Here is a 26653-nt window from a genome sequence, read left to right as displayed (position 1 = left end):
AAATCTCATAAATCCACATTAAGTCACTTCAGAACATTTGTAAATGTATTGAGAGCTACTCAACAAACTTTATGATTTTTCATGGTTGAAAAAATTCTAGAGTTTACTTTGCTAGAATATATGGTACTTCATTCCACTATACAATAAAGCTGATATTCTGTTAGCAAAAGAGATGATGGGTAAGAGAATTAAAAATTCCCTCTTACTCGGTTTCTGTTGTTGATATGTCTGCATAATTCCTCAAGATCTTTGTTGCTGAACAAATCTTCCTTAATTTCCATTTTCTTATCTTTTGAAATGGCTGCCATTAACAGTCGGTGTACTATAATATCTGAGTATCTTCTTATTGGAGAGGTAAAGTGAGTATATTTATCTAATGCTAGACCTTCAAAAATAAACCAAAAAATCAAAATAAACAAAAAAACATACTTTCTAAACAATTTGCTCAAGGTTATGGGCACACAGTAAAATTTTATCATTCACCATAGTGATGGAACTCTTCCTCGGCACATGATCCAGTGGAAAAATACAGTGCGTTAGACATGGCTTGTGTAGCCATTGATCGAAGCAACCAGTTGACAATGGGATCGTTGGGGTCATTTGCATTATCCAGAGAATCAGCCAGTGCTTTATTGGACCTGACAAAAAAATGTAAAAATTTTATTTAGTCCCCAGCAATGATTTACAAGTCAACCCTCTGAGAGGAACCCTTCACTCACCCTCTGAATACGTTCATCTGCCAGTAGTTAAATTTATTTTGGACACATTTCAGAAGCAACTTTTTTCAACTATAGAAATCTAGTTTGCGGGGCTTCCCTGGTGGTGCAGTGGTTAAGAATCTGCCTGCTAATGCAGGAGACACGGGTTCGAGCCCTGGTCGGGGAGGATCCCACATGCCGCGGAGCAACTAAGCCCGTGCGCCACAACTACTGAGCCTGCGCTCTAGAGTCCACGAGCCACAACTACTGAGCCCATGTGCCACAACTACTGAAGCCTGCACGCCTAGAGCCAGTGCTCCACAAGAGAAGCCACCGCAATGAGAAGCCTGCGCACTGCAACGAAGAGAAGCCCCCGCTCTCCACAACCAGAGAAAAGCCCGTGCAGCAACGAAGACCCAACGCAGCCAAAAAATAAAAATTAAAAAATAAAAAAATAAAAAGAAATCTAGTTTGCTTTTGAGGTTTGAAACAAAGAAAGCGTGTCAGAATTCAAATACATTTCTTTTCTTTTCTTTTTTCTTTGCCACACTGCGTGGCTTGCAGGATCTTAGTTCCCTGACCAGGGATCGAACCTCGGCCATGGCAGTGAAAGCGCCAAGTCGTAACCACTAGACCACCAGGGAATTCCCTCAGATACATTTCTTAAGTACTGAAGAGTAATGTGCTGAACTTATGAGATGAAGTTAATGCTCAGCGCACAGTGGGTGGCCAGGTACTTGCTGAATTAAATTCCTAACACCCTTAACCTTAAACATCCTGTACAGGTCAAAGAATGGATTTTTTCTTTTTTTAAATCAAGAATTATTGAGCCAGGGACTCCCCTGGTGGTCCAGTGGTTAAGACTCCATGCTTTGATCCCTGGTCGGGGAACGAAGATCCTGCGTGCTGGGCAGCGCAGCCAAAAAAAAAAAAAAATTATTGAGCCAGAGAGAGTTAAAAAACAAAACAGAACTAAACCTGAGGTACACAAGTAAAAGAAACCCAGAAAAAGAAAACCTTTTTCTTTTTTTAAAGAGGGCGAGAGGAAGCATTCTATTTACTTACTTTTATTTATTTATATATTTTTAATGCTATTCTCGTCTGCTTACATTCTTTTAATTTATGTATGTATGTATGGCTGTGTTGGGTCTTCGTTTCTGTGCGAGGGCTTTCTCTAGTTGTGGCAAGCGGGGGCCACTCTTCATCGCGGTGCGCGGGCCTCTCACTATCGCGGCCTCTCATTGCCGAGCACAGGCTCCAGACGTGCAGGCTCAGTAGTTGTGGCTCACGGGCCTAGTTGCTCCGCGGCATGTGGGATCTTCCCAGACCAGGGCTCGAACCCGCGTCCCCTGCATTGGCAGGCAGACTCTCAACCACTGCGCCACCAGGGAAGCCCTATTTACTTACTTTTAAGTAGTTTTTTAAAACCCAGGAAATATAGAGTTATAGTAACAATTTAATAATATACTATATAATTCAGTTCTGTACCGTAGCCTGCCAAGAGAAACGGGGAAGGAGAACGGCAGATGATGAAAGGAGAAGCAATGTGACAGAGTGGGCACTAATGTGAGCTTTCACGTCTGACAGACATGGATTCCAATCCCGGCTCTGCCCTAACCAGCTGCTAAATTATCGGCAAATTAACCTCTCCAGACTTAATTTCCCTATCTGTAAAATATGAATGAATGATCCAAGCTAACACCTGAAAGCCCTTAGCATGTGCGTCTGGCATGCACCCAGAGCTCAACCATGGACTAAACCAGTTAAGAGATACTATCACCTAAAGAGAGAGGCAAAAAAAATCCATTTTCATAAATGAATAAAAGATATATTAATTAGCACCTGTTACTGACAACAAAATATTGAAAAAAAGAATCCCCTTTATACATCTTTTTTTTTTTAATTAATTAATTTATTTATTTATGGCTGTGTTGGGTCTTCGTTTCTGCGCGAGGGCTTTCTCTAATTGCAGCAAGTGGGGGCCACTCTTCATCGCGGTGCGCGGGCCTCTCACTATCGTGGCCTCTCTTGTTGCGGAGCACAGGCTCCAGACGCGCAGGCTCAGTAACTGTGGCTCATGGGCCTAGTTGCTCCGCGGCATGTGGGATCTTCCCAGACCAGGGCTCGAACCCGTGTCCCCTGCATTGGCAGGCAGATTCTCAACCACTGCGCCACCAGGGAAGCCCTATACATCATTTTTAACAGGGAAAATATTTTATCCTGGAGGTGGGGAGTAAAAATGTCTCATTCTACGGAGGAATGGTATAAATTTACCATCAGTGTGGTGTCTTATGATATTGCCACAGAGATAGGCTGCATTTTTAAAGTATTGAAATAGAGGATTAAGTCTTCGCATTTGCCTAAGGGGCAGATGAAATTAAATTAAGGATAACAGGTTCCTTATTTTTATATTACAAACTGTAGTGGGTCAAAATTACGCCTAAATAAACTTGTTTTAATTTGAAGCCTCTAGGGAATTCCCTGGCAGTCCAGTGGTTAGGACTCCGAGCTTCCGCTGCAGGGGGGCATGGGTTCTATCCCTGGTTGGGGAACAAAGATCCCACAAGCCACGCAGTGTGTCAAAAAAAAAAAAAAGAAAAAAAAAAAAATTGAAGCCTCTATACCTACATTATAGTAAATGAAGAAAGACAAGAAGTTTTCTATTTTTGGTCAAAGATCTGGCTGTCACATTTTAAGAACTACTGTAAGATCAATAAGTGTACAGCATCCCCTTCCAGTTCCCTACCCCCTCAAAAGAGGAATTACCGTGTATCTATGAAGAAGCCCTTTGCTTTAGCACACTCTCGGAGTTCAGAAAAAAACTCCTGGTGTGGAGGAGGGTGCCGGCGCAGCAAGGCCTGGTGAGGGAAGCTCTCCCAGATCTTCTTGGCTACCCAGTGGTTGGCCAGGATCATGCATTCAGCCACCGTCTCATGGACTTCCAGGGGCTGCTTGGGGATGAGGTCGTGAATGTTCTTCTTCTCGTCGAGCTGGATGCGAACCTCTACCCCTTCCAGCTCCAGGGCTCCGCATTGGTATCGTTTGGCTCGGACGTGGCGGGCTATGTCCGTCAGCTTTCTGATTGCCCACAGTAACTCCTCTAGCTTGGCTTGTCGGCTCTTCTCATCCAGGTCCCCGAATTCTGGAATATCATCAACAATGTCGACGTTTCCGTCCAGTAATTCTTGGGCTGCTTCATAAAATAGTTTGTATGCTGATCGAATAATGGTTCTGCCGTACCATACTTCCTTAATTTCATAGGAGGTTTTATCCAATTCCCACATGATGCTTACAGCATACCTACAAAACCAGTCACACTCACATCATTATTTAATTCTTCCATTTTTGAAATAAACAGAACTAGACCCTAAATGTAATTTAAAAAATGACATTGCTACAGGGTTCTGGTCCGATGTTTCAATCCAACACTCCACTGCTAAATCAAAAGATATTTAACATTAAAACAAGGTTAGATTAGGTTCTGGGGAGCTCTGAGCAAAACTGAAATAAGTTTACATGGAATGTTACAAACCTGACTTTACGGTTCTCCATTTTCCTTAGAACAGCATAGCACTGATAGAGTTAAGTCTACTGGGCTCGCTAGCAAAGAAGAGCAAAGCCTTTCGAATGCTACAGAATGACACTGAACTAGGATATCAGCCTTGATGGTAGGTTCATTAGCAAAAAGTTCACTTAGTAAAGAATCACTTTACCACCAAATCACTCTAACATTTACAACTCATATAAAAAACACTGGGCTAATTTCTTAATGTATAAAGAGCTCTTATATATCAATTACTAATAGATCAAGAAAGCAAAAGAAAAAGGGGCAAGAAACATGAAATAGTTCACAGAAAAGGATATACAAATGACTGTTAGGCATACAAAAAAATGTTTGACTTTACTCACAGTAGAAAAATGCAAATCAAAACCACTCTAAGATACCATTTTTATTTTTCAAATTGGCAAAGACAAAAAAAAAAAACACAACATATTGTGCTGGTAAGGCTGTGGGGAAACTAGCATTCTCATACATTGACGGAGAGAATATAACTGGTACAACCTCTGTGGAAGGCGATTTGGTTATTATCTATTTAAACACAAATGTATATACCCGTTGACACAGAAATTCCACTTCTAGGACTTTATCTTCCAGAGATACTGTACTTTTAAAAATGTGAAATGAGATATATTCCAAGTAATTCAGTACAGTTTTGTTTATAATAGCAAAAGTTTGGAAACAATCTAAATTTCCACAGATAGATAACTGTTATTAATATGGAATGATTTCCATATTAATGATCTCCAAGATACATTGTTAATTTAAAAAAAAAGCAAGGTCTGAACAGTATATATATATATATATACACACACACATACATACATACATATGGTCACCATTTGTATAACAAAGAAAGACCACATGTCCATAGGTACACATGCGTGTGTGTGTGTTTATTTTTGAAATAACAGAACATATATATTGGTCTTTGTCCCTAGCTCTTGATACAGGGCTTCTGAAACCCTTGTAATTTCCTGGGAGATAGGAGTGTCTTTTGTTCTAACGAGGAGACTCTGGGTGGGCTCCTGGATGAGGGCTGGTCACTGGAAAGACCAAGCCATGATTAGAAGCTTTCAGCCCTGCCCCTCATTCTCCTGAGAAGGGAGAAGGGCTGAAAATGGAGTTACTGATCGATCGTGCCAACGTGATGAAGCCTCCATAAAATCCCCAAAGCGTGAGGTTCGGCGAGCTTCTGGATTGGTGAACACATGGAGGTGCTGGGGAGAGTGGCACCCTTGGGCCTGGAAGCTCTGTGTCCTTCCCACATACCTTGCTCTACACATCTCTTCCATCTGGACGTTCATCTGTATCCTTTATCATATACTTTTATAATAAACCAGTAAATGTAGGTAAACTGTTTTCCTGAGTTCTGAGAGCTGCCCTAGCAAATTAATTGAACTTGAGGAGGGGGTCTGGGAACCTCTGATTTATAGCCAGTTGGTCAGAAGTACAGGTAAGAATGTGGACTTGCAACTGGCATCTGAAGTCTAAAGAGGGAGTCGTGGGAACCTCTAATCTACAGCTGGTCATTCAGAAGCATGCTGACAATCTGGGCTTGTGATGGTGTCTGAAGTTGAGGAGTGGGGACAGTCCTGTGGGACTGAGTCCTTTACCCTGTGGAACCTGATGCCATCTCTGGGTAGACAGTATCAGAACTGAATTAAATTGTAAGACACCCAGCTGGTGTTGCAGAGAACTGCTTGGTGTAGAGAAACACCTCCACACATTTGGTGACCAGAAGTGTCAGATGTGACGTGTTCCCTGTAAAGGCAAAGGAGACTCACAGGAAAGAAAGACATAGCAGGGAAGAGCTGGAGTTTTCCCTACATAGGAAGGTGGAAAACTGAGGGGTTTTTTTGTTACAGTATTATGTCTAGAAAAATACAGAAGAAATTGGTAACTGAGGGAAAGTGGCAGGTGGGAGCCTTTCACTAAACATCTTTTCTAACGTATGAATTTTGGGCTACATGGTTTTATTATCTATTCAAAGACAGACATAAACTTTACAACAAATAAACAAAAAACTCCCTAAGATCATGATCCTCATGCAGAACAGCCTCAACCAGGGAACACATATGTGCAAAGGTATATACATTTGTTCCTAGACTTTGACTTTAAAAAGCCAACAAGAGGGAGAAGCAGCCTCACAGCTAGACAGAAAGAAAAGAGAAAGAGGAGCGGAAGGGAAGGGAAGGTGAGAGAAACAAAGCTGCCCCCAAATAAGTGGTGCAGCAGGGTGCAGAGGATGTAGGGGGAAAGCAGGGGTGGGGAGGCGGGCAGGAGAGTATATCAGAAAGAAGACGAGGAAGAGGCCACAAGCGAGAGCCACTAGTCACCACAGAAGGGGCAAGACAAGCTCTGATGATAAAAGTAACGAACAAACTCACCTATCAACGCCTCCCAGGAGGGAGCACACATCAGCGCTGAGGATGGAGGGCAGCATGTCATAGCGACGGTCCGCTAAGTAATAAGTGGTGGCCCTGTGAATGACACATATGTAGGCACATGACCTTCAGCAGCAAGAAGCAGGACTGCTGACGGTACGGGCTGCAGTGGGGAAAATGGCCGAAAGCTCAGCATAAACTCCCCAAGGCTGTTGCTTTTTCATCAAGTGCAGCAGACTGGGTAATACAGCCATTCCCATGTTCCCACTTTTCTAAGTGATACCGTTTTGGGCTGAATATTCTTCCACTGATATAAAAGAGAAAGAAAAAGTGGTACGAATCTTAGTTGTACAAGAAAAATTAGAGTGTAATGATCAAGTATTTATATAAAATAGGATATTACTACATGAAAAATTTAACCCATTTCAATTTAGAAGGAAACAACACATGAAAAGATTCTGTTAAAAAAGGAAAGGTAAATTGATCAAGGTACTACTTTTCTAAAGGAAAAGGGGAAGCGGACCTCAATTTTTTTTTTTTTCCTGGAAGAGATCTTCAGAATTGTTCCCAACTGTGAAATCTTTGTTTTAAAAATCTGAAACTAGCAGTTACAAAATACATTACAGTCACACATAATTGCAGTGCTGATTTCAAACAGCGTTACCTTGTTCTAGCTTCAATATCAATATAAGAATGCGATGCCACAAAGTGCGTCACGTCTGCGATGTGCACCCCGAGCTCTAGGTTGCCGTTATCCAAGGCTCTGACCGAGAAGGCGTCGTCCACATCTTCACAACCTCTGGGGTCAATGCTGAATACCAGATGGGTTTTCCTAAGGTCTTTACGTTCTCGTTCCTCTTCGGAACTCACCTTCCAGGGATTTTCGGTTGTGTTTACTGGCATCTCACACATCTGTACAAGGAGAGTCCCCAAATTCAGCAATTCATGCACCAGAAATTTCCTATAAAAATCCACTCTCTAACATTCTCAATGTGACCTCATGGAAACCCCATTAATTACCCATTACCTTCTGCAATTAACCTATGTTTGCTTTTTTTTGAGCAATAATTATTTATTAGGTGCCTAATATGTGTCAGGAGCTGTGCTAGGCTCTGGGAAGATGGGAGTCAATAGGAAAGACACAATCCCCATACCCCTGAAGGCGCTAGAGTCGGACAGGAAATGTCCCAGGGTGCTTACAGACTCTTTAGTTGTGGAGGGTGGAGAAAGAATGAATGGGTGGCTTATAAAGAGTACAATATCCACCCCATTTTCAAATGATCCATTTGAGCTTTTAACTCAACTCAAGCCTGGATAAAAACCAACATGTCCCAAATATTAAAAGCATATTCCTTTTTGAAGCAGGATCAATCTCGAGCATTTTCTCTGCATTATTACCTGTTCAAGCCATCAATTTGCAGTTAAGTAGGCTAAAAGGGAAGAATTCTAGTCCTGTGAAGTCTAATCCACGCTTTATTTTGTTTTAACATTTTCACTAAGCTGTCAAAACAAGTCAACAAATAATTTCCAGATACTAATGGTAAACATAAAAATTTAATAATGTAAAATATTCTAAAGTATTTTACTATTGTAGCCACCATTCTGTCAAAAATTATAATGAAAATAAGAATACCCATATGCTCTTTTTTTTTTAACATCTTTATTGGAGTATAATTGCTTTACAATGGTGTGTTAGTTTCTGCTTTATAACAAAGTGAATCAGCTATACATATACATACATCCCTGTATCTCCTCCCTCTTGCGTCTCCCTCCTACCCTCCCTATCCCAGCCCTCTAGGTGGACACAAATCACCGAGCTGATCTCCCTGTGTTAATGCGGCTGCTTCCCACTAGCTATCTATTTTACATTTGGTAGTGTATATATGTCAACGCTACTCTCTCACTTCGTCCCAGCTTACCCTTCCCCCCTCCCCGTGTCCTCAAGCCCATTTTCTATGTCTGTGTTTTTATTCCTGTCCTGCCCCTAGGTTCTTCAGAAACTTTTTTTTTTTTTTAGATTCCATATATATGTGTTAGCATATGGTATTTGTTTTTCTCTTTCTGACTTACTTCACTCTGTATGACAGACTCTAAGTCCATACGCCTCACAAAAAATAACTCAATTTCGTTTCTTTTTATGGCTGAGTAATATTCCATTGTAGATGTGTGCCACATCTTCTTTATCCATTCATCTGTTGATGGACACTTAGGTTGCTTCCATGTCCTGGCTATTGTAAATAGAGCTGCAATGAACATTGTGGTACATGACTCTTTTTGAATTATGGTTTTCTCAGGGTATATGCCCAGTAGTGGGATTGCTGGGTCGTATGGTAGTTCTATTTTTAGTTTTTTGAGGAACCTCCATACTGTTCTCCATAGTGCCTGTATCAATTTACATTCCCACCAACAGTGCAAGAGGGTTCCCTTTTCTCCACACCCTCTCCAGCATTTATTGTTTATAGATTTTTTGATGATGGCCATTCTGACTGGTGTGAGGTGATACCTCATTGTAGTTTTGATTTGCATTTCTCTAATGATTAGTGATGTTGAGCATACTTTCATGTGTTTGTTGGCAATCTGTATATCTTCTTTGGAGAATTGTCTATTTAGGTCTTCTGCCCAGTTTTGGATTGGGTTGTTTGTTTTTTTGATATTGAGCTGCATGAGCTGCTTGTATATTTTGGAGATTAATCCTTTGTCAATTGCTTTATTTGCTACCCATATGCTCTTTTTTTTTAATATAAATTTATTTTATTTATTTATTTATTTATTTTTGGCTGCGTTGGGTCTTCATTGCTGCGCGTGGGCTTTCTCTAGTTGCGGTGAGCGGAGGCTACTCTTCGTTGCAGTATGCATGTTTCTCATTGCAGTGGCTTCTCTTGCTGTGGAGCACGGGCTCCAGGCTCGTGGGCTTCAGTAGTTGTGGCACACTGGCTCAGTAGTTGTGGCTCGCGGGCTCTAGAGCGCCGGCTCAGTAGTTGTGGCTCACGGGATTAGTTGCTCCGTGGCATGTGGGATCTTCCCGGACCAGGGTTCGAACACTTGTCCCCTGCATTGGAAGGCGTATTCTTAACCACTGCGCCACCAGGGAAGTCCTTGCTACCCATATGCTCTTGATGGCAATGCAAACTGGCCCAATTTTTCTGAAGAACAATCTGCCAATTCATAGCAAAAGCTATTTAAATTTTTTATGCCCTTTGACTTGGTAATCTCACTTTAAAGATTACATTCCAAAAGAAGAAAAGAAAGTAATATTTATGAAATGTTTGAAGTGGCACCTTTTATAATAGTGAAAAATTAAAGAGCCCAAACGCTCAGCAATTGAGGAATGCTTAAGCAAACTAGAGTACATCACTATAGAGTAATTGCCATCACTATTAAAAATAAGTAGGCTGTGTCAATACATAGAAATAATTTTAAGTGAAAGAAGCAGAAAATAGCCTGTGCACACTATGAGTATAGCTATGCAAGAATAATAAACAAGATTTACGAGGATTTTAAAAGATCATAAAGTGATGAAAATAGCTGATGTTTTATGTTCACGGAATTTTTGTTTTCTGTCAACGTTACAAAAACGGTTTCATAATGAGCATGATTTTTTGACCCATGGGTCAGAGATGTATGGAACCCAAGAAGCTGCTCCCTGCAGCTTTCTGCAGGCCTCTGGCTGAATGATTATGACAGGGACCAGAGCCCAGTTGGGTCTGTAACCAGGTACCCGTGTAGTTACGGGGGATGGATGTATACTGACTGTAAGACACTGACATACCATTTGTAAGCACAGTAGGAAAACGTAAAAATTTGAGAGCTGTGAGGCTGCAGGAAACTAACTCTGCACTTGAAGCAGACTTCCATCTGGTTCAAACACAGAATAAAGAAGAGTGAGATTTTTCCATTATCTGTGGTTTTAGACAGTGGGTTGTTACACAGTACAAAGATTTTTCTTTCTTAATGACAAAAGCGACAACAACAAAAGCAAAAAAAAACCCAAAAAAGTAGAAAATGTCTTTTATCAGAACAAAGGACTGGGGGAAGTCTGACCTGAGCTTCTGAGAAGGGGACGACTGAAATGCTGTTCTCCACCAGGATGGTTGCAATTTCCCCTTCCAGATCTCCGATTCTTCCTAAAACACGCACAAAATGTCCACTTGGATACATGGATGTCGACTCCCAGGAATCAATGCGCACAACCACCCTGAAGTCCTGAACAAAGAGGGGGAAACATGAGCCCAGCACCAGGAGTCAAATGGGTCAATTAGCAGCACCAAACAAATGAGTGATAAACAGCATCAAGCTCCAAAGAGAGTGGCCAATTTGCAAATAGCAGTTTTTCTTTCTTTTCTGTTCTTTTATTGGGTTCTTCCTGTTTTACTAAATTGCCAGATGGTAGGTAAATGCTTAGTGCAATGCTTTGAAGGAAGGCATTACCGCTCCGCACCAAATAAGTGGGCTGGAGAGTGTAGCCTGAGACAGAAAGCCAACTGTGACACATTCGAGTTAACATTTGTGACACAAGGGAAAAACCCAATTATGCATAGTCCAAATTAAATTTCAAAACAAAAAATCTCAATGTTTTTGTGTGTGGGAGTTACCTTCTAATTTCTTTAAAGTTACTTTCTAATTTCTTAAGACATCTTTTGGTGGAGAAGAAGGTTATCCGTATGAACTGAACCCCACTGCCCCCGGATTCCAGCAAACCATAGACATGGAAAGCAATGGTTACAACTGGCCTCAGAGAGCCTGCGTGAGGCTTTGGGATGGAAAGGTACACAACGGTTACGGGCTGGCGACATCTTGCTTCAGTGTCTCATTTACAAACTGCAAAACATCGGGCAAATCAAATTGGGCGATGCCTACACCCTTCGCCACAGTAAAGGTTAATTTCTAACTTTCTTGTTTATGTCTTCTCTCCAGGGCTCTATTCCTTTAAGGATAATCGATTCTGTGAAGTACCACGATATCATCCCTACAGGGCAGAGCCATCGTATTTCTATATCGCTTGCTGAAAGAAAGCTTGTTAGTGTTGGCAAAGTGTATCTATTGAAAAGTTTCTGTATTGGACAGCTGGATAATGGATGTTCTCTCTAGCGTCCTACACAGCTCTTTCTAGGACGGTTTCTCTCTGGCCTTCATTTATTAACCAAGGACTACTTAACAGATGGTTCTATATATTTAGAATTTTTTGGAAACAGGATCTCAGAATGCCAGATGCCATCAATAATTTATCCCTTCCTATGCAAAGGAGTTAACAGTTCCTGATACCGCTCAAAAGCTGGCAAAGACAAGAGGCAAAGAGTAAAGGTACCTGGAGGGCTTCTGCTTGCTGAGTGCTAATTCGGATTTTGGGAATTCTGTAATCCCAAGGTATAACTAGGATTTTCCGAGCATTTTTGCCCTGCGATTGGACCTCTTCTTTGGATGGAAATGTCACCACATAATCCCGCCAGTTCTTCTGAAGGATGCCCACCACTCTGCCTTTGGGAAAACAAAACAAAATAAAGCCTTAACCGGTAAGATGTCACCTATCTGGACTCTGAACAGTTCAGCAGTGAGGAAGAAAACAGGAAATGCAATACCCCATTTTTTCAAGCACATGCACACAAGTTGAGATATGCTTAAACATTTGCCTTCCTTCTATTTTATTATTAAATGGATCATTTTTTTAAGATAGATAATTTTTTAAATTAACATTGTCAGTGTGCCCTTTCTTTTGTGGGGCCTGGTGTGACATTTATTTATTTATTTTTAAAATAAATTTATTTATTTTATTTATTTATTTTTGGCTGTGTTGGGTCTTCATTGCTGCACGCGGGCTTTCTCTAGTTGCAGCCAGCAGGGGTGACTCTTCATTGTGGTGCGTGGGCTTCTCACTGCGGTGGCTTCTCCTGTTGCAGAGCGTGGGTTCTAGGCGCGTGGGCTTCAGTAGTTGTGGCACTCGGGCTCAGCAGTTGTGGCTCGCGGGCTCTAGAGTGCAGGCTCAGTAGTTGTGGCGCACGGGCTTAGATGCTCCGTGGCATGTGATATCTTCCCGGACCAGGACTCGAACCCGCGTCCCCTGCACTGGCAGGCGGATTCTTAACCACTGCGCCACCAGGGAAGCCCCCCTAAGAGGGTTTTTATTTTAAGATGAGACATACTATATAGCATATTTGGATGCTGATGAGAATAAAATAAACCTGCAGAGAGGGGAAACTGATAATGTAGGAAAAGAGATGATATCATATATTAATAATTGCAGTATTTCTGGACTAATGAGAGGAAAAATAAACATTCCAGATGGACGACCAGGCAACTTTACAGCTGGCTCACCTGTGGGCATGGGCTCACTCGGGAACTCGCCGTCATTCTCACCCAGGGCGGTGGTTCTTCCTTTCCATTCATTTTTAGGGAGCAGTTCGACAACTACCACGTCTCTGTGAATCGAGCGGTTTCGAGCCTTCATCCCGTGGATTAGGATGTCACTGACTAGACCTGTTTTGGGGGCAGCACAGAGAAACCCCATAACATCAAGGGGGAGGCCACACCAGTGAGGCATTTCAAACATAATACATTCGAGATCTAATCAGCATTCCTGCAAATAAAAGCTCCCTCCTTTCAAAGGTGAAGTTAAACCAAAGTCAAACTTTTGTTCCACAGGTCAGGAAGGAAGAAACACTGCTGCTAAGCCATGCTGTATAATGTGCTTTCATAAGGCCACTCTCAACCATCTTTTGAGGTAGGTTCCCTGCATGAGACAATGTAAGCCCACACTGGGACTCTCTCCCGTAACTTCAGGGGCCATGCGGCCAGGGAGCGGTCAGCAGGCTGCTGAACTATGGACACTGCAGAACTGACAGGGAGAAGTCCGAGGAGCAGAAGCCCGGAGTAAGCCACTGCTTCTCATTCTCCTCAACCTCGCCAGGTGCCCTTGACTATCTATCAGGGTTACTTTCACCCTGTCATTGCAGAACTAACAATACACTCTATTATGATAAAACTTATTTACACATTTTTTTTCATTGACGTTACTTTTTAAACAATTCCAATGAGGCAATACAGCTCGGTGAGGCAGTACAGGGCAAAATCTTAAAATCACAGCCTGCCTGCCTCGGCCTCAGGTTCAGCTCCACCGCGTACCAGGTGAGTGATCCTGGTAAAGTCACTTTGCCTCTCTGTATTCTAGTTTCTTCACGTGTAAAAGGGGGTAAACAATAATAATACCTACTTTAAGTGCTTACAACAGTATCTGATGTATAATAAGCACTCAATAAAATATTAGCTATTACCATTTTTTAGTTATTACCATAAAATCAGAAATTATAGACAAAAAGCTAGGGAGGAAAAAAAACCAACCCACGATCCCACACAGCCAGTGTAGGTAGGGATATTTGACATGGCACATATGATGTGACAATTTCAACTTTGCTTTCTTCAATGTGTAATATCAGAATAAAAAAGTGGTATGGAAATTTATGTAAGGTTTACACTGAACCTGAATCTTTACTGCTGGCTCCTTGAAGTCGAACAAAAGCTTCTATTTGTGCTCTGTGTTTGTTGACGCTCAGAGTTCCCTAAAATCAAAATAAAAATCAATGTGAAAAAGTTCTTTTCTGCTTGCTTTACCCTCCAAAAGGTACAGTTAAAAATTTTTATGAAAATATCCCCATTATATACTTATAAGGTTTGTGATCCCTTTCTTTAGGAATAATAACAATTCATCACCAAAGTTTATTTTCTCCAGAGAACGTACCATCATTTTGACATACTCTTAGCTATACCAAGTGTTGCAAGTGCCAGGATTTATCTTACCTAAGTGATGAGCGGTCTTTAAAAAATCTTCTTCCTCAAAATATCCTCCCAGGAATGCTGTAAACTTCATTACCAATTGGAAGCATTAGCCTCTCCATAGATATACTCATTAAAACACCCACATTTTAGGGGAGGAGTTTACGGTGGTAGGCTCAACCTTCAGACTGCATAAAAATCGTCTGAGTTGCTGGTTAGAAAATGTAAAATTCGTGGTAGAACAGTTCTGTATCTTGACTGTGGTGGTGAATACACAAATCTATGCATGTGATAAAACTGTATGTGCACACAGAGACATACAAACACACACACACACACGAGTGCATATAAAGCTGTTGAAATCTGAATAGCAATTTTATTTGATTGCTTCTCAAGACCCTGACAGCACCTGGGTCCTGGGTTTTGAGGGATCACAAAGGGGACCTTGAAAGAGGCAGGAAAATGGCAAAGGCATGAAGAAGCCAAATTTCAACAACTTTAAAATTTTGCCAAACCTCCAGACCTTGATTCAAAAATATATTCTTTCCCAGTGACAGGAGGCATTTAAAACCTACTTGCGTAATGTTCGGTATGTAACCTAATTAAGAACACTGGAGGGACTTCCCTGGTGGCGCAGTGGTTAAGAATCTGCCTGCCAATGCAGGGGACACGGGTTTGAGCCCTGGTCCAGGAAGATTCCACATGCCGCAGAGCAACTAAGCCTGTGTGCCACAGCTACTGAGCTTACGCTCTAGAGCCCACGAGCCACAACTACTGAGCCCACGTGCCACAACTACTGAAGCCCGTGTGCCTAGAGCCCGTGCTCTGCAACAAGAGAAGCCACCGCAATGAGAAGCCCGCGCAGGGCAATGAAGAGTAGCCCCCACTCGCCACAACTAGAGAAAGCCCACACACAGCAACAAAGACCCAGCGCAGCCAAAAATAAAATTAATTAATTAATTAAAAAAAAAAAAAAAAAAAAAAAGAACAGTAGAGAGTAGCTCCAAACCGGAGGGCACTGTCTACAGAGGAGACTCCCACATCACCTTGAACATCGACAGCCCTGGCCTACTCAGGCCCGTCTCATGGACAGCCTTTGAAATCAGAGGCCTGTGACAGGAGGCAAGTAAAGAGAAGGAAACACACTGGCTGATCCTGGCGCCGATTCTCCATTACCACCCTCACCTGGATGTAGCGCCCAGACTTAATGCCGGCTTCTAACACTTCCAGGGGTAGATGTTCTGGGTACTCCTTCCCGTGGCTCTCTTGACTCTCATTCTCTCTTTCTCGTCGAGACTGAAGGATAGACTCACACAGCTCGTGGGCGGCCTTTAAATCAGGCCAAAAATTGTCCAGGTAACTCTGCATTTAATAAAGGCACAAGAGAAACATGGTCAGAAGATAACGATTCTTTGTTATAGCAGCATTACAAAAAATCCCGAACAGGAACTGCTGGCATGCAGTTTTGAAGAAGTGTTACATGAGCATTACCCTCCCGAGCCTCATGCCACCAGTTCATTTCTACCATCCCACTGATCCCTGCAGCCTTGCCAAAGGAACCCAGGGAGGCCGTTCCTACTGTGGAACGCTACCACCTCCCTGATTACTCTGCACTTTCAAATCTCCCTCTCTCTCCACACACACGCATGTACGTGCACACGGCCGGGATGCCTGTCTTTACACGTATCTCACTGCTGCAGATAACGGCCCACAGTGAATGGAGAGGAAAAGCTCCTACGTGTGCACTGTCTCTTTTTTTTTCACCCTGACATATTTGAAATTTATAAGAAACCTAAATAAGCAGGCAAAAAGTGGCAAGGAGTAAAGTGTAATAAGGAAGTGTCTCCCGTCCCCCAAGCCCCTGGCAATCTTGGATGAGCAGAGAAGGGGAAAGATGTTTCTGTTCTTTGGTGTTAGGCTTTCCAGCCTCATAAACTCCCCAAGGACTGTGTCTTCTTTTGTGACTATACAGATGTAGTCACACTTTTCATGCGGGGACACTTGATGCTCTGTCAATGTGACAACCCAGTACGAAACATAATTCTGAAACAAGTGTCATGGTCCCCTCCAAGTAGAACATTACTGACTATTATTGCACTTCTTGGTGTAACTTTCAGAGAGGCCCTAGACAAGACACCAAGGCGACCACCCACAGGGGGCTGGTGTGGTGAGGCTGACTGTGCTCCATCTACTTCTTGTGTCCAGAATACAGGCCCTCGCACGGTGGACGCTCACTAAATAAAACCAAACTTATGGGCTTCCCTGGTGGCGCAGTGGTTGAGAGTCCGCCTGCCAATGCAGGGGACAGGGGTTCGAGCCCTGGTCTGGGAGGATCCCACATGCCGCGGAGCAACTGGGCCCGTGAGCCACAACTACTGAGCCTGCGCGTCTGGAGCCTGTGCTCCGCAACAAGAGAGGCCGCGATAGTGAGAGGCCCGCGCACCGCGATGAAGAGTGGCCCCCGCTTGCCGCAACTAGAGAAAGCCCTCGCACAGGAACGAAGACCCAACACAGCCAAAAATAAATTAATTAATTAATTTAAAAAAAATCCAACTTATGTATGATTTTAACTCAACTTTAAGTCTAAAGTAGAGGCTGGCACATTCTCTTTTCTCAAACTAAAATGAAGTCAATTATTCTTATTGTCAACTCCAGCACTTCTCCCACTCATTTCAGGGTCTTGTTCAAACTGCTTCCTTTCTTTCTCTAGTCCTTCCGGAAGTTCTGTCTGTGCTAACATCACTGCAATTCTATGGTCACTAATCACTTATCAACACCAAATTTTTGCCACTGCGAACCAACTCTTCAAGAGGGATTTATCGTCCTCACTCTTCCCCATCGACCTTCAAGTCTCCACAGAAAATTCTGGGCTTCCTGCTCATCTGAACTTCATAGCAACTCTTTTTTTTCTGCTATCATACACCTCTATGAAGCCCTCGGTCACACAGTTTGCTTAGGAAATGCTATACAAAACCGAACTGTACGATGCTGCCAGACTACAGAGAAAAGTAATTTTCATAAAAAGTAGAAAAATGTAATTTTAGTCAACTGTCCTCTGCAGGAACAAGACATGATGTATTGCAACAGAAAAAATAAGAGACACTGCCATTAATATCCAGCGCCCCTGGAATTCTCTGGCATGCCAGAACACTTTTTTATAGCAGGGCAAGAAAATTCTATCGGCAAATCTTTAGCAATACATGCACATGGGAAGCCTCATAGGATCTACAATTCAAAACCCAACTAGACTTTCTGTAAACTGACAGGGGTAATGGAGGGCCTTAGTCTAGTTTCTGAATCAAGAAACAATATCAACCATTGGAACCTGACTGACCAACTGGGTAGGCAAAAGAGACCAGTAATCCATTTTTTGTTTTTTTGTTTTGAGACCAGTAGTCTATTTAGAGATTAACAGGCATCCTGCTCTCTGAAAAGGTACCTAGGAAATAGGAGAACTGTGTCCTTAAGACAGCTCAAAAAACTGTCACCGATAATGCTGCCTCTGTCTGTTACATGTACACCAAGCTGGTCCAACAGCTTTCACATAAGTAGTATCACATATCACCCCTTCCTTTATCCCTACTGACCCCCACCCATGGTCGCAAGTAGAGAAGAGTGAGGAACAGTGGACAAATAAGACTGGCTTTTAAAACTATGTTTTGGGAGAGGGTGTGGAGAAAAGGGAAGCCTCTTACACTGTTGGTAGGAAAGTAAATTGATACAGTCACTATGGAGAACAGTATGGAGGTTCCTTAAAAAACTAAAAATAGAACTACCATACGACCCAGCAATCCCACTACTGGGCATATACGCTGAGAAAACCATAATTCAAAAAGAGTCATGTGGGCTTCCCTGGTGGCGCAGTGGTTGAGAATCTGCCTGCCAATGCAGGGGACACGGGTTCGAGCCCTGGTCTGGGAGGATCCCACATGCCGCGGAGCAACTAGGCCCGTGAGCCACAACTACTGAGCCTGCGCGTCTGGAGCCTATGCTCCGCAACAAGAGAGGCCGCGATAGTGAGAGGCCCGCGCACCACGATGAAGAGTGGCCCCCGCTTGCCGCAGCTAGAGAAAGCCCTTGCACAGAAACGAAGACCCAACTCAGCCAAAAATAAATAAATAAATAATAAAAATAAAGGAATTCCTTTAAAAAAAAAAAAAAAAAAAGAGTCATGTACCACAATGTTCACTGCAGCTCTATTTACAATAGCCAGGATATGGAAGCAACCTAAGTGTCCATCGACAGATGAATGCATAAAGAAGATGTGGCACATATATACAATGGAATATTACTCAGCCATAAAAAGGAACGAAATTCAGTTATTTGTAGTGAGGTGGATGGACCAAGAGTCTATCACACAGAGTGAAGTAAGTCAGAAAGAGAAAAACAAATACCATATGCTAACACATATATATGGAATCTAAAAAAAAAATGGTTCTGATGAACCTAGGGGCAGGACAGGAATAAAGACGCAGACGTAGAGAATGGACTTGAGGACACGGGGAGGGGGAAGGGTAAGCTGGGACGAAGTGAGAGAGTGGCATGGACTTATATACACTACCAAATGTAAAATAGACAGCTAGTGGGAAGCAGCCGCATAGCACAGGGAGATCAGCTCCGTGCTTTGTGACCACCTAGAGGGGTGGGATAGGGAGGGTGGGAGGGAGACACAAGAGGGAGGAGATATGGGGATATATGTATACGTATAGCTGATTCACTTTGTTATAAAGCAGAAACTAACACACCATTGTAGAGCAATTATACTCCAATAAAGATGTTAAAAAACAAAACCTATGTCTTGTGTGTATTCAGAAAGACAGTCTGGGAGGCAGCATGGTGGTTCAGAGCGCTGGAGTCAGACTGCCTAGGCTCTAACCCACTTCCAGCACTTTCTCCCTGTGACTCTGGGCAAGTTGCTTAGCTTTTCTGTGCTTTAGCTTCCTCACCAATAAAATGGGGATTATAACACCTGCCTCATAGGGTTGTTGCAAGAATTAAATGAAGTAATACACTCAGAACGGTGCCTGGCATAGATCAACGCTGGGTATTATTCTTAGGTGGAACCATGTAGAATAGCCATTTTGTAAGTCAAAAACAACAGAATATTGGCAGTTTTATCAGATTCAACCTATCATCATCATCATTACTACTAGTATTATTATTATAACTATAAACATGAGTTTACTATGAACCGGAGTTTATTGGGCTGCAGTCTTGGATACTGGAGGCCTTACAGTCACAGGGAGTTTGCCCAAATTTGGCAAACTCAAGATTAATTAGTTGGAGAGTGATGAAGACATGGAACTTTATAAAGTCTTCCTTCATTCTTTATTTTCCCTTTTCTGTACTGCCAAAGCCATCTAGAGCCTCATGGGCAGTACTTTGGAAATGAACACACGCAGACACACACACTCACGCACACACACATACTTATATAGACACACCAGCTGGAAATACCTTGAAGGAAATCACAAACACTCCTTCCGTTTCACTTCCATACTGCTGAATTGCCTCGTCATCTTCTGTCACCATAACGATTGGCATCCTGTCTTGGCAGTGGTGATAGTACCAAGTGGCTGCATTGTAGATGCTCCTAGAAAGCAAAAGGTACATGAGCCCTCCTGAGGCAGACAAACCCAAGCTCTTGTTCAGAACTTCACACCTGGCTTCTAATCTTTTATCCTTTGGTTTATATAGACAATCATTCATTCATTCATTCAACAAATACTTCCTGAGCACCCATTATAAACATGCCCTGGGTTGGGTACACTGGGGGATACAAAGACAAATCAGCAAGTGCTTGATATCTCTTCTTCTCTAAGACATCCAACCACCACAGAAACCTCTTTCATTTCTTGATATGGCCTAGCAACTGTGAGGCTCTGCCACCTTTTAACACATTTTAAGTGGAGGGACGAGCCACACAGCACCACAGGGATGATAAGCTAAATTGTGAGAGGCTTAAAAGATGAAGAAACAAGTCTTTGGCTAAGAGAAAAACTAGGCTGCAAGTAGCTGAAGATCATAATCCAATAAAGACAAAATCCAATATGGCACCACCAATATGAAATGTCTGAAAATCTTCCTGAAAAGAATCTGAATTGGAAAATGGAGTCTAGGTCTGGGGACATGTATTCAAAAAAGGATCATGTGTCCAATGAAGTGGATCAACTCAGAGAGTCAATTTCTGTAGGCATCTGTTTCCCTTTCTGCAAATTAAGATGCTACGTAAGGTTCCTTTAGTTCTAGAATTTAAAAAAAAATTCACTGAGTACTGACTGTGTGCAAGGCTGTGTAGTTACTAAGTGTGAGTACTCACATATGATCCAATCTAGGGAAAGATTTGCTTTCCCTTGCTGGTGGGAACTTGGGTTCTATTAAGGACTCAGTATATACCAGTGCTTATTTTGCTTTACAGAATTTAAATATTTAATGGCTATACAGATAAAGAATTATAAGAAAGAAGATGATGTAAATGTTTCATATGGATAAGCTATTTTAAAGCTTAAGGTCTCTTCTGCCTTCTACAGAAGACTGAAGCAGAGGCTATGGGTGCCTAGCACCTGGACCCTAAGCCCACCTCTGACTTTAGCTGCAGCTGGGTGGCAGTTCCATCCCTCATCAATGGCCCACTGACTGGAGTTAACGCCCCTGGGGAATGGCCCTCAGCTAAAGGGGTAACTAACTAAATGCCCTCGCCTCCACCCTTGGAGGTGACTTCTGAGGCACACTCTACATGGCTTCTTAGAGGTTCCCAGAGGACTGAGCCTCAGTTTCCCTCAGCAGTAATACATCCTTTACTGCTTTCCCTCCTTCTCTGTGTCACTCTCCCCACTTCCCCACTCCTGCTTCTGGGAATTGCTTCTCACATAAACAACTCACCTCCAAAATCCTTGCTTCAGGTTCTGCTTTTAGGTGGATCTCAATTAGGACACCGCACTGCCTAAAACAGCTTTACTAGAATTAACCTAACAGTTTCAGTTTAATAAGACTGGTTGGGATATTAAAGCAATCTATACCAGAAAAAGTGAGATGATTTTAGCTTAAAAGTAGGACGTGTCCCTGCCGCTCTCTCTTCCTCTCTCTCTCAAACACACACACACACACACACACACACACACACACGCACACACGCACGCGCGCACACACTCACACAGCATTAAAGCTATGTATGGCTTTTGGATCACTGGAATGAATGATCCTACTAGCCTTTAGAGGTCTCGGGCAAACTTACTCTGGGCACCTATAGCTCCTTAATTACAATTTCTAAAATATATGTATTCAAATGACATATCTAGAATATTGACACATTAAGCATTTCAGTATTAACCACGGTTCCAGAAACATTGTTGGTTTGTTCCGCCATACTATTTAGATCAACTCCCAAATGACCAATGACAAAGAAATTAAAGAAGATGATCGTGTGAAAACCCAGCTATTCAGGGCCATACCTGCTCTGCCACTTCTCCATGGACTCCCCTCTTTCCCGAGGGAGGTAGCAGGACTGCTGGAATTCATTAGCGAAGAGAACACAATCATGACGCGCATCCTTCAGGAGATTTCGCAATTTGTTATACTGTCTGTGACACAGAGGAGAAAAGTAAATCTAACCTAGCAGGTACTCATCTCCTGCCACCTCTTGCTAAGGTTCAGAAAAGATGAGGTATTTTAGAGCGGAAGATTGATTGTTTAAAACCTGAGAAACACTTATTTACATTGGCCTTAATGTGTGCTGCGCTCTTGGGCTGCTGTTTCTCCGTTTTGCCTGCTAGAATGTGCTGGAGCAGGGCCTCGTTAATTAGTTTGTGGATCAGTTAAACTCCTCTACTCCCCTCTCCCTTTCTGGCTATTTATTATGTAATTATACAACCCTGCCCCACACAGCCCCTTGGTCAAAGGCTCACAAAGGACATGGAGGCAAGCAGAGTTTAGTGCTTTATTTTTGTAACTCACTTTGTTCTGTAAATGGTATTAGACATTAATATGTTTTACTTTTTTGCTGGTAGCCCTAGAAAAGAACATGTAAGGTAAGTTTGGGAATTTATCTGTGAACTTTATAGATGCAGCCACATCGTTTATATGAATGAAGGCTAGCTTCAGCTATCAGGCAACTAACAGAAAGTTTTAAGGCTTTTCCCCATCAGGAGATTTTTTTTTTTTTTTAATAATTATATTTAACACACAGTGTGAACAGGTAGCTCTATCAAACTAGGACATAAAATTTTTCTAATCCTTTGTACGATGGAAGAGAGATGTTCAATTTTTTTTTTTTAACATCTTTATTGGAGTATAATTGCTTTACACTGTTGTGTTAGTTTCTGCTTTATAACAAAGTGAATCAGCTATACATATACATACATCCCCATATCTCCTCCTTCTTGCATCTCCCTCCCACCCTCCCTGTCCCACCCCTCTAGGTGGTCACAAAGCATCGAGCTGATCTCCCTGTGCTATGCGGCTGCTTCCCACTAGCTATCTATTTTACATTTGGTAGTGTATATATGTCCATGCCACTCTTTCACTTCGTCCCAGCTTACCCTTCCCCGTCCCCGTGTCCTCAAGTCTATTCTCTATGTCTGTGTCTTTATTCCTGTCCTGCCCCTAGGTTTTTCAGAACCCATCAGATCTTTCCAATAATCTTAGCCAAAGAAAATAAAATATGAAGTCTCATATGGGTCAGTTTCTAAGAAGGTGCTTTTCAATTGTCTAGATAATGTGAAATACACAATATTCACAAATATCTTAAAGGAAGTCAATTGTTTATTTTAAAATGGATTGATATTAAACCAGATGTTAAATTAACATATAAATTATCCAAGGTAGATAACTGGCATTTAACATAATAACATTTGTGCCCTTCCATTCCCACCTCCAGCCTGCCGCCACGGATTTTAAAAAATGAGTCTTTTCATTAAAGCAAAGGCAGAACTCTCTAACTTATCCTCTCTAAATAAATGCTAACTACCAATATCTGCATCGTCTCAACACTTCATCAGAAAACAAGAAACACTGATTTTACTTTCTTAGTAATTCTAATTTTGAGCCACCTTAAAAAGAATCATCAAGTAACTACAACTTACAAAATGTCCTAATAAACAAAGGGATTCAGTTTCATTTCTGTGAATGGCAGCTTTCCTTAACAGAATTCCACTTGTGTAAATAAAAGCTGCCTCCCCACCCGCAGAAATGCCTAGAACACATTAAATTTGTAATTTTCCCACTTTCACAAAGATACACTTAAAATCATTTTTCAAAACCTCTTAGAATATGCATACAAGAGTCTCCATCACCGTGCTAACAGGGTCGTCCCTGCAGGAGGGTAAGGCAAGGACTTTCACTTTCTGCTTTACGCATTTCTGTCATGCATGAATTTTTTTAAATGAGCACTTTTTGGTTAAGCAATAAAAGATTCTAGAAGAAGCTTTATAAACATCTGAAATTTATTATTTCAGAGAAAACACTGAAAAAATATTGCCTATTCTTCCTGATCTTTTCCAGTTTTTGCTCCCTTTATCCACACCCCTAATAAAGCACCTGAACCCAGTGCAGGTATTTGTTTACAAACTTCCTCCTCTGTGCTCCACTGAGCGCCCTCAGGGGACACACCTAGACATTCCCGATGCGGCCCTTCGTCTGCGTGGTCCTGCTCACGGTGAACGCAACACAACCATGCATTCCTCAAAAACAGTCAAAACTAGAACTACCATATGATCCAGCAATCCACTTCTGGGTATAGACCCCGAAGAACCGAAAGGAGGGTCTCAAAGAGATATTTGTACACCCATGTTCAGAGCAACATTATTCATATTAGCTAAAAGGTGGAAGCAGTCCAAGTGTCTGTCGGGGGATGGATGGATAAACAAAATGTGGTATATACATACCGTGGAATATTATTCAGCCTTAAAAGGGAGGTTCTGACATATCCTCAACATGGATGAACGTTGAAGACATTATGCTGAGTGAAATAAGCCAGTCAGTCGCAAAAGGACAAGTATTGTATGAGTCCACTTATAGGAGTTTCTTTGAGTAGCTAAATACCTGGAGATAGAAAGTAGGACAGTGGTTGCCAGGGGTCTGGGGGAGGGGGAAATGGGGAATGAGTGTTTAATGGGTGTAGAGTTTCAGTTTGGGAAGATGAAAAAAGCTCTGGAGATGGGTTGCACAACAGTGTCAATGTACTCAATGCCATCAAATTGTACACTTAGATATGGTTAAAATGGTACATTTTATGTTATATATATTTTACCACAATTAAAAAAAATAGCTATACTAATCGTCATAACAAAATAAGACAAACAAAAAAATAGAACTACCCATTTCAGTGGGATGAGTGCCATGAAAGGAAAAGTGCACGGTGTGACGGGAACACGGGAGGGACGAGGAAGGCACCCAGGAGGAGGCAACAGATCTGAAGGATGGGTAAGAGTTAGGTAGACAAAGGGCCCAAAGGAGGAGAGAGAGGGGACAGAAAGCTCAAGAAAGTAGACAGTAGGCTTCCTCCTTGTATCTCTAGTACTTAACCCATGGCAGTCGCTCAATAACTGTTTTCCAAAAGAATCCATGAACTCTCAACCCTTTGTGACGACAGTGATCCAAATACGAGACAAAAGTGTCCTGGGACAAACTGAGACATTTTCAGAGCCCAGTTACTCCTTTGCTAGGCTTCACATACATCACTGCATTGGTCAGCACACCCGTACTTTAAACCTGGGGCTTCTCGAATCCTGTCCTCTCCAAATACTGATGTTCCACAAGCCAGACCCGGGGGCTTTACCACCAAACGAAAGTAATGACAATCCTTGCCAATGTTTACAAAAATGTATCACTTAACAAAAAGAATTTTCTCAATTTTAAGTTTCACTCCCATATATTTTCCTTAGACTTTTAGTGCGTGCTTCCATTTGTCAGCTACCTATCAGCCGGATAAAACAAATGAACAAATGGCACAAGAATATTAATGGGGAAAGCAGGAAACAGTGAATCACTCTGAGTGTGACAGTCGGGTTTTCTTGTAGGCATGTGGGCTTACGGTTTTAATTTAATAGTGCATCCATACAACACAGTCGTATTTTTTGCTAGTTAGGGTTGGTGGTGCATATGATGGAATTAGATATATGAGTATTCTGCGTGGAGCCAGCAAAGAACATCATGGTGCCTTGAACAAGTCTGGCCTGAGTGACAGGACAACAGTTCCAGATAGTCAAGTACAATAAAATTATCGGAAGTTTTAAAAATTCCAGGCTTACAGAAAAACCCTAGTTTCCCTGGTCTGGCTAAAGTGCTTTCAAAATCTCCATTACCTAAACATTTCAGACAATTTCTTAGGGGGACAGCAAAACTTACCTTCTCTAGATTGATTTTTTGGTTTTTTTTACTATTTTTATTCAATGGTGATCTTACCTTCAGATGCAACATCCCTTCCCCCTGCTGACTACACTCTCTGGGGATTAGAAGTGGGTGTCCCACAACCAGTGGCGAGAGGTACAAGGAAGTGAGTCCTGTACTCAGTGTTGCATTTCTTCAGTTTTTGCAGAACCCAGGTAGGGTCTCCTAGACTTAAATTCAGAGGTCCTTGGGTTTTCTCCAAGAATTTCAAAAGTTTCTATTTCCATTTATATTAGGTGATAGTCTTAAAACATTTTTAATGGAGTATATTTTGGACCAGGCTTCAGGCTGCAATGCCATTTGGTGTCAGTGCCTGCCCTCTTGGAAGCCTCAAGACACCTCAAACTCACGACCTCCCACCCCCGACCTTCTCCAGTGTTCCCCCTCTTTATCCAGTTACATAAGCCAGAAACCTTAGTGTCATTCTTGACACCACCTTCTCCCTTAACTCACTTATCTAAATCCATTACTAAGTCCTATAGATTAAAAAAACAAAACAAAACAGTGGGACTTCCCCAGTGGTCCAGTGGGTAAGACTCTGTGCTCCCAATGCAGGGGGCCCGGGTTTGGTCCCTGGTTGGGAAACTAGATCCCGCAGGCATGCCCCAACTAAGAGTTCACATGCCACAACTAAGACCCCGAGCAGCCAATATAAATAAATAAATAAACATTAAAAAACAAACAAACAGCTTTATTGAGATATGATTCACATACCATAAAATTCACCCTTTTAAGATGTAGAATTCAATGGTTTTTGGAGTAGTCACAGCATTACGCAACCATCACCACTATCTAACTCCACTTTTGTCAGCCCCCAAAAGAAACTTATACCCATTAAGCAGTCACTCCCCATTCCCTCT

The 26653-nt window shown here is 42.1% G+C and overlaps 1 protein-coding gene across 5 annotated transcripts in view; it reads right to left on the bottom strand.

Annotated features, from left to right (window-relative positions):
- The window catches only part of DIS3L (DIS3 like exosome 3'-5' exoribonuclease), a 35147-nt gene that overhangs the window by 2475 nt on the left and 6019 nt on the right, over nucleotides 1-26653 (bottom strand). For 4 of the 5 annotated variants that reach the window (XM_082383278.1, XM_082383279.1, XM_082383281.1 and 1 more), the window contains exons 3-14: nucleotides 21860-21988; nucleotides 19866-20001; nucleotides 15594-15770; nucleotides 14116-14194; nucleotides 12954-13115; nucleotides 11950-12119; nucleotides 10686-10847; nucleotides 7309-7556; nucleotides 6648-6740; nucleotides 3465-3998; nucleotides 484-638; nucleotides 207-385 (exon numbers count right to left, since the gene is read on the bottom strand). In XM_082383278.1, coding sequence (XP_082239404.1) covers nucleotides 207-385; nucleotides 484-638; nucleotides 3465-3998; nucleotides 6648-6740; nucleotides 7309-7556; nucleotides 10686-10847; nucleotides 11950-12119; nucleotides 12954-13115; nucleotides 14116-14194; nucleotides 15594-15770; nucleotides 19866-20001; nucleotides 21860-21988 — 2224 coding nt within the window. Of the gene's footprint in view, nucleotides 1-206; nucleotides 386-483; nucleotides 639-3464; nucleotides 3999-6647; nucleotides 6741-7308; nucleotides 7557-10685; nucleotides 10848-11949; nucleotides 12120-12953; nucleotides 13116-14115; nucleotides 14195-15593; nucleotides 15771-19865; nucleotides 20002-21859; nucleotides 21989-26653 lie in introns of those variants that run through there. The other variant, XM_082383282.1, reaches the window with a different exon arrangement.

Source organism: Balaenoptera borealis (assembly GCF_965194805.1).
Source record: "Balaenoptera borealis genome assembly, chromosome: 3".
Classification (NCBI taxonomy): Eukaryota; Metazoa; Chordata; class Mammalia; order Artiodactyla; family Balaenopteridae; genus Balaenoptera; species Balaenoptera borealis.
The sequence above is the reverse complement of the archived record's forward strand: the minus strand, read 5'-3'. Positions and strand labels throughout refer to the sequence as shown.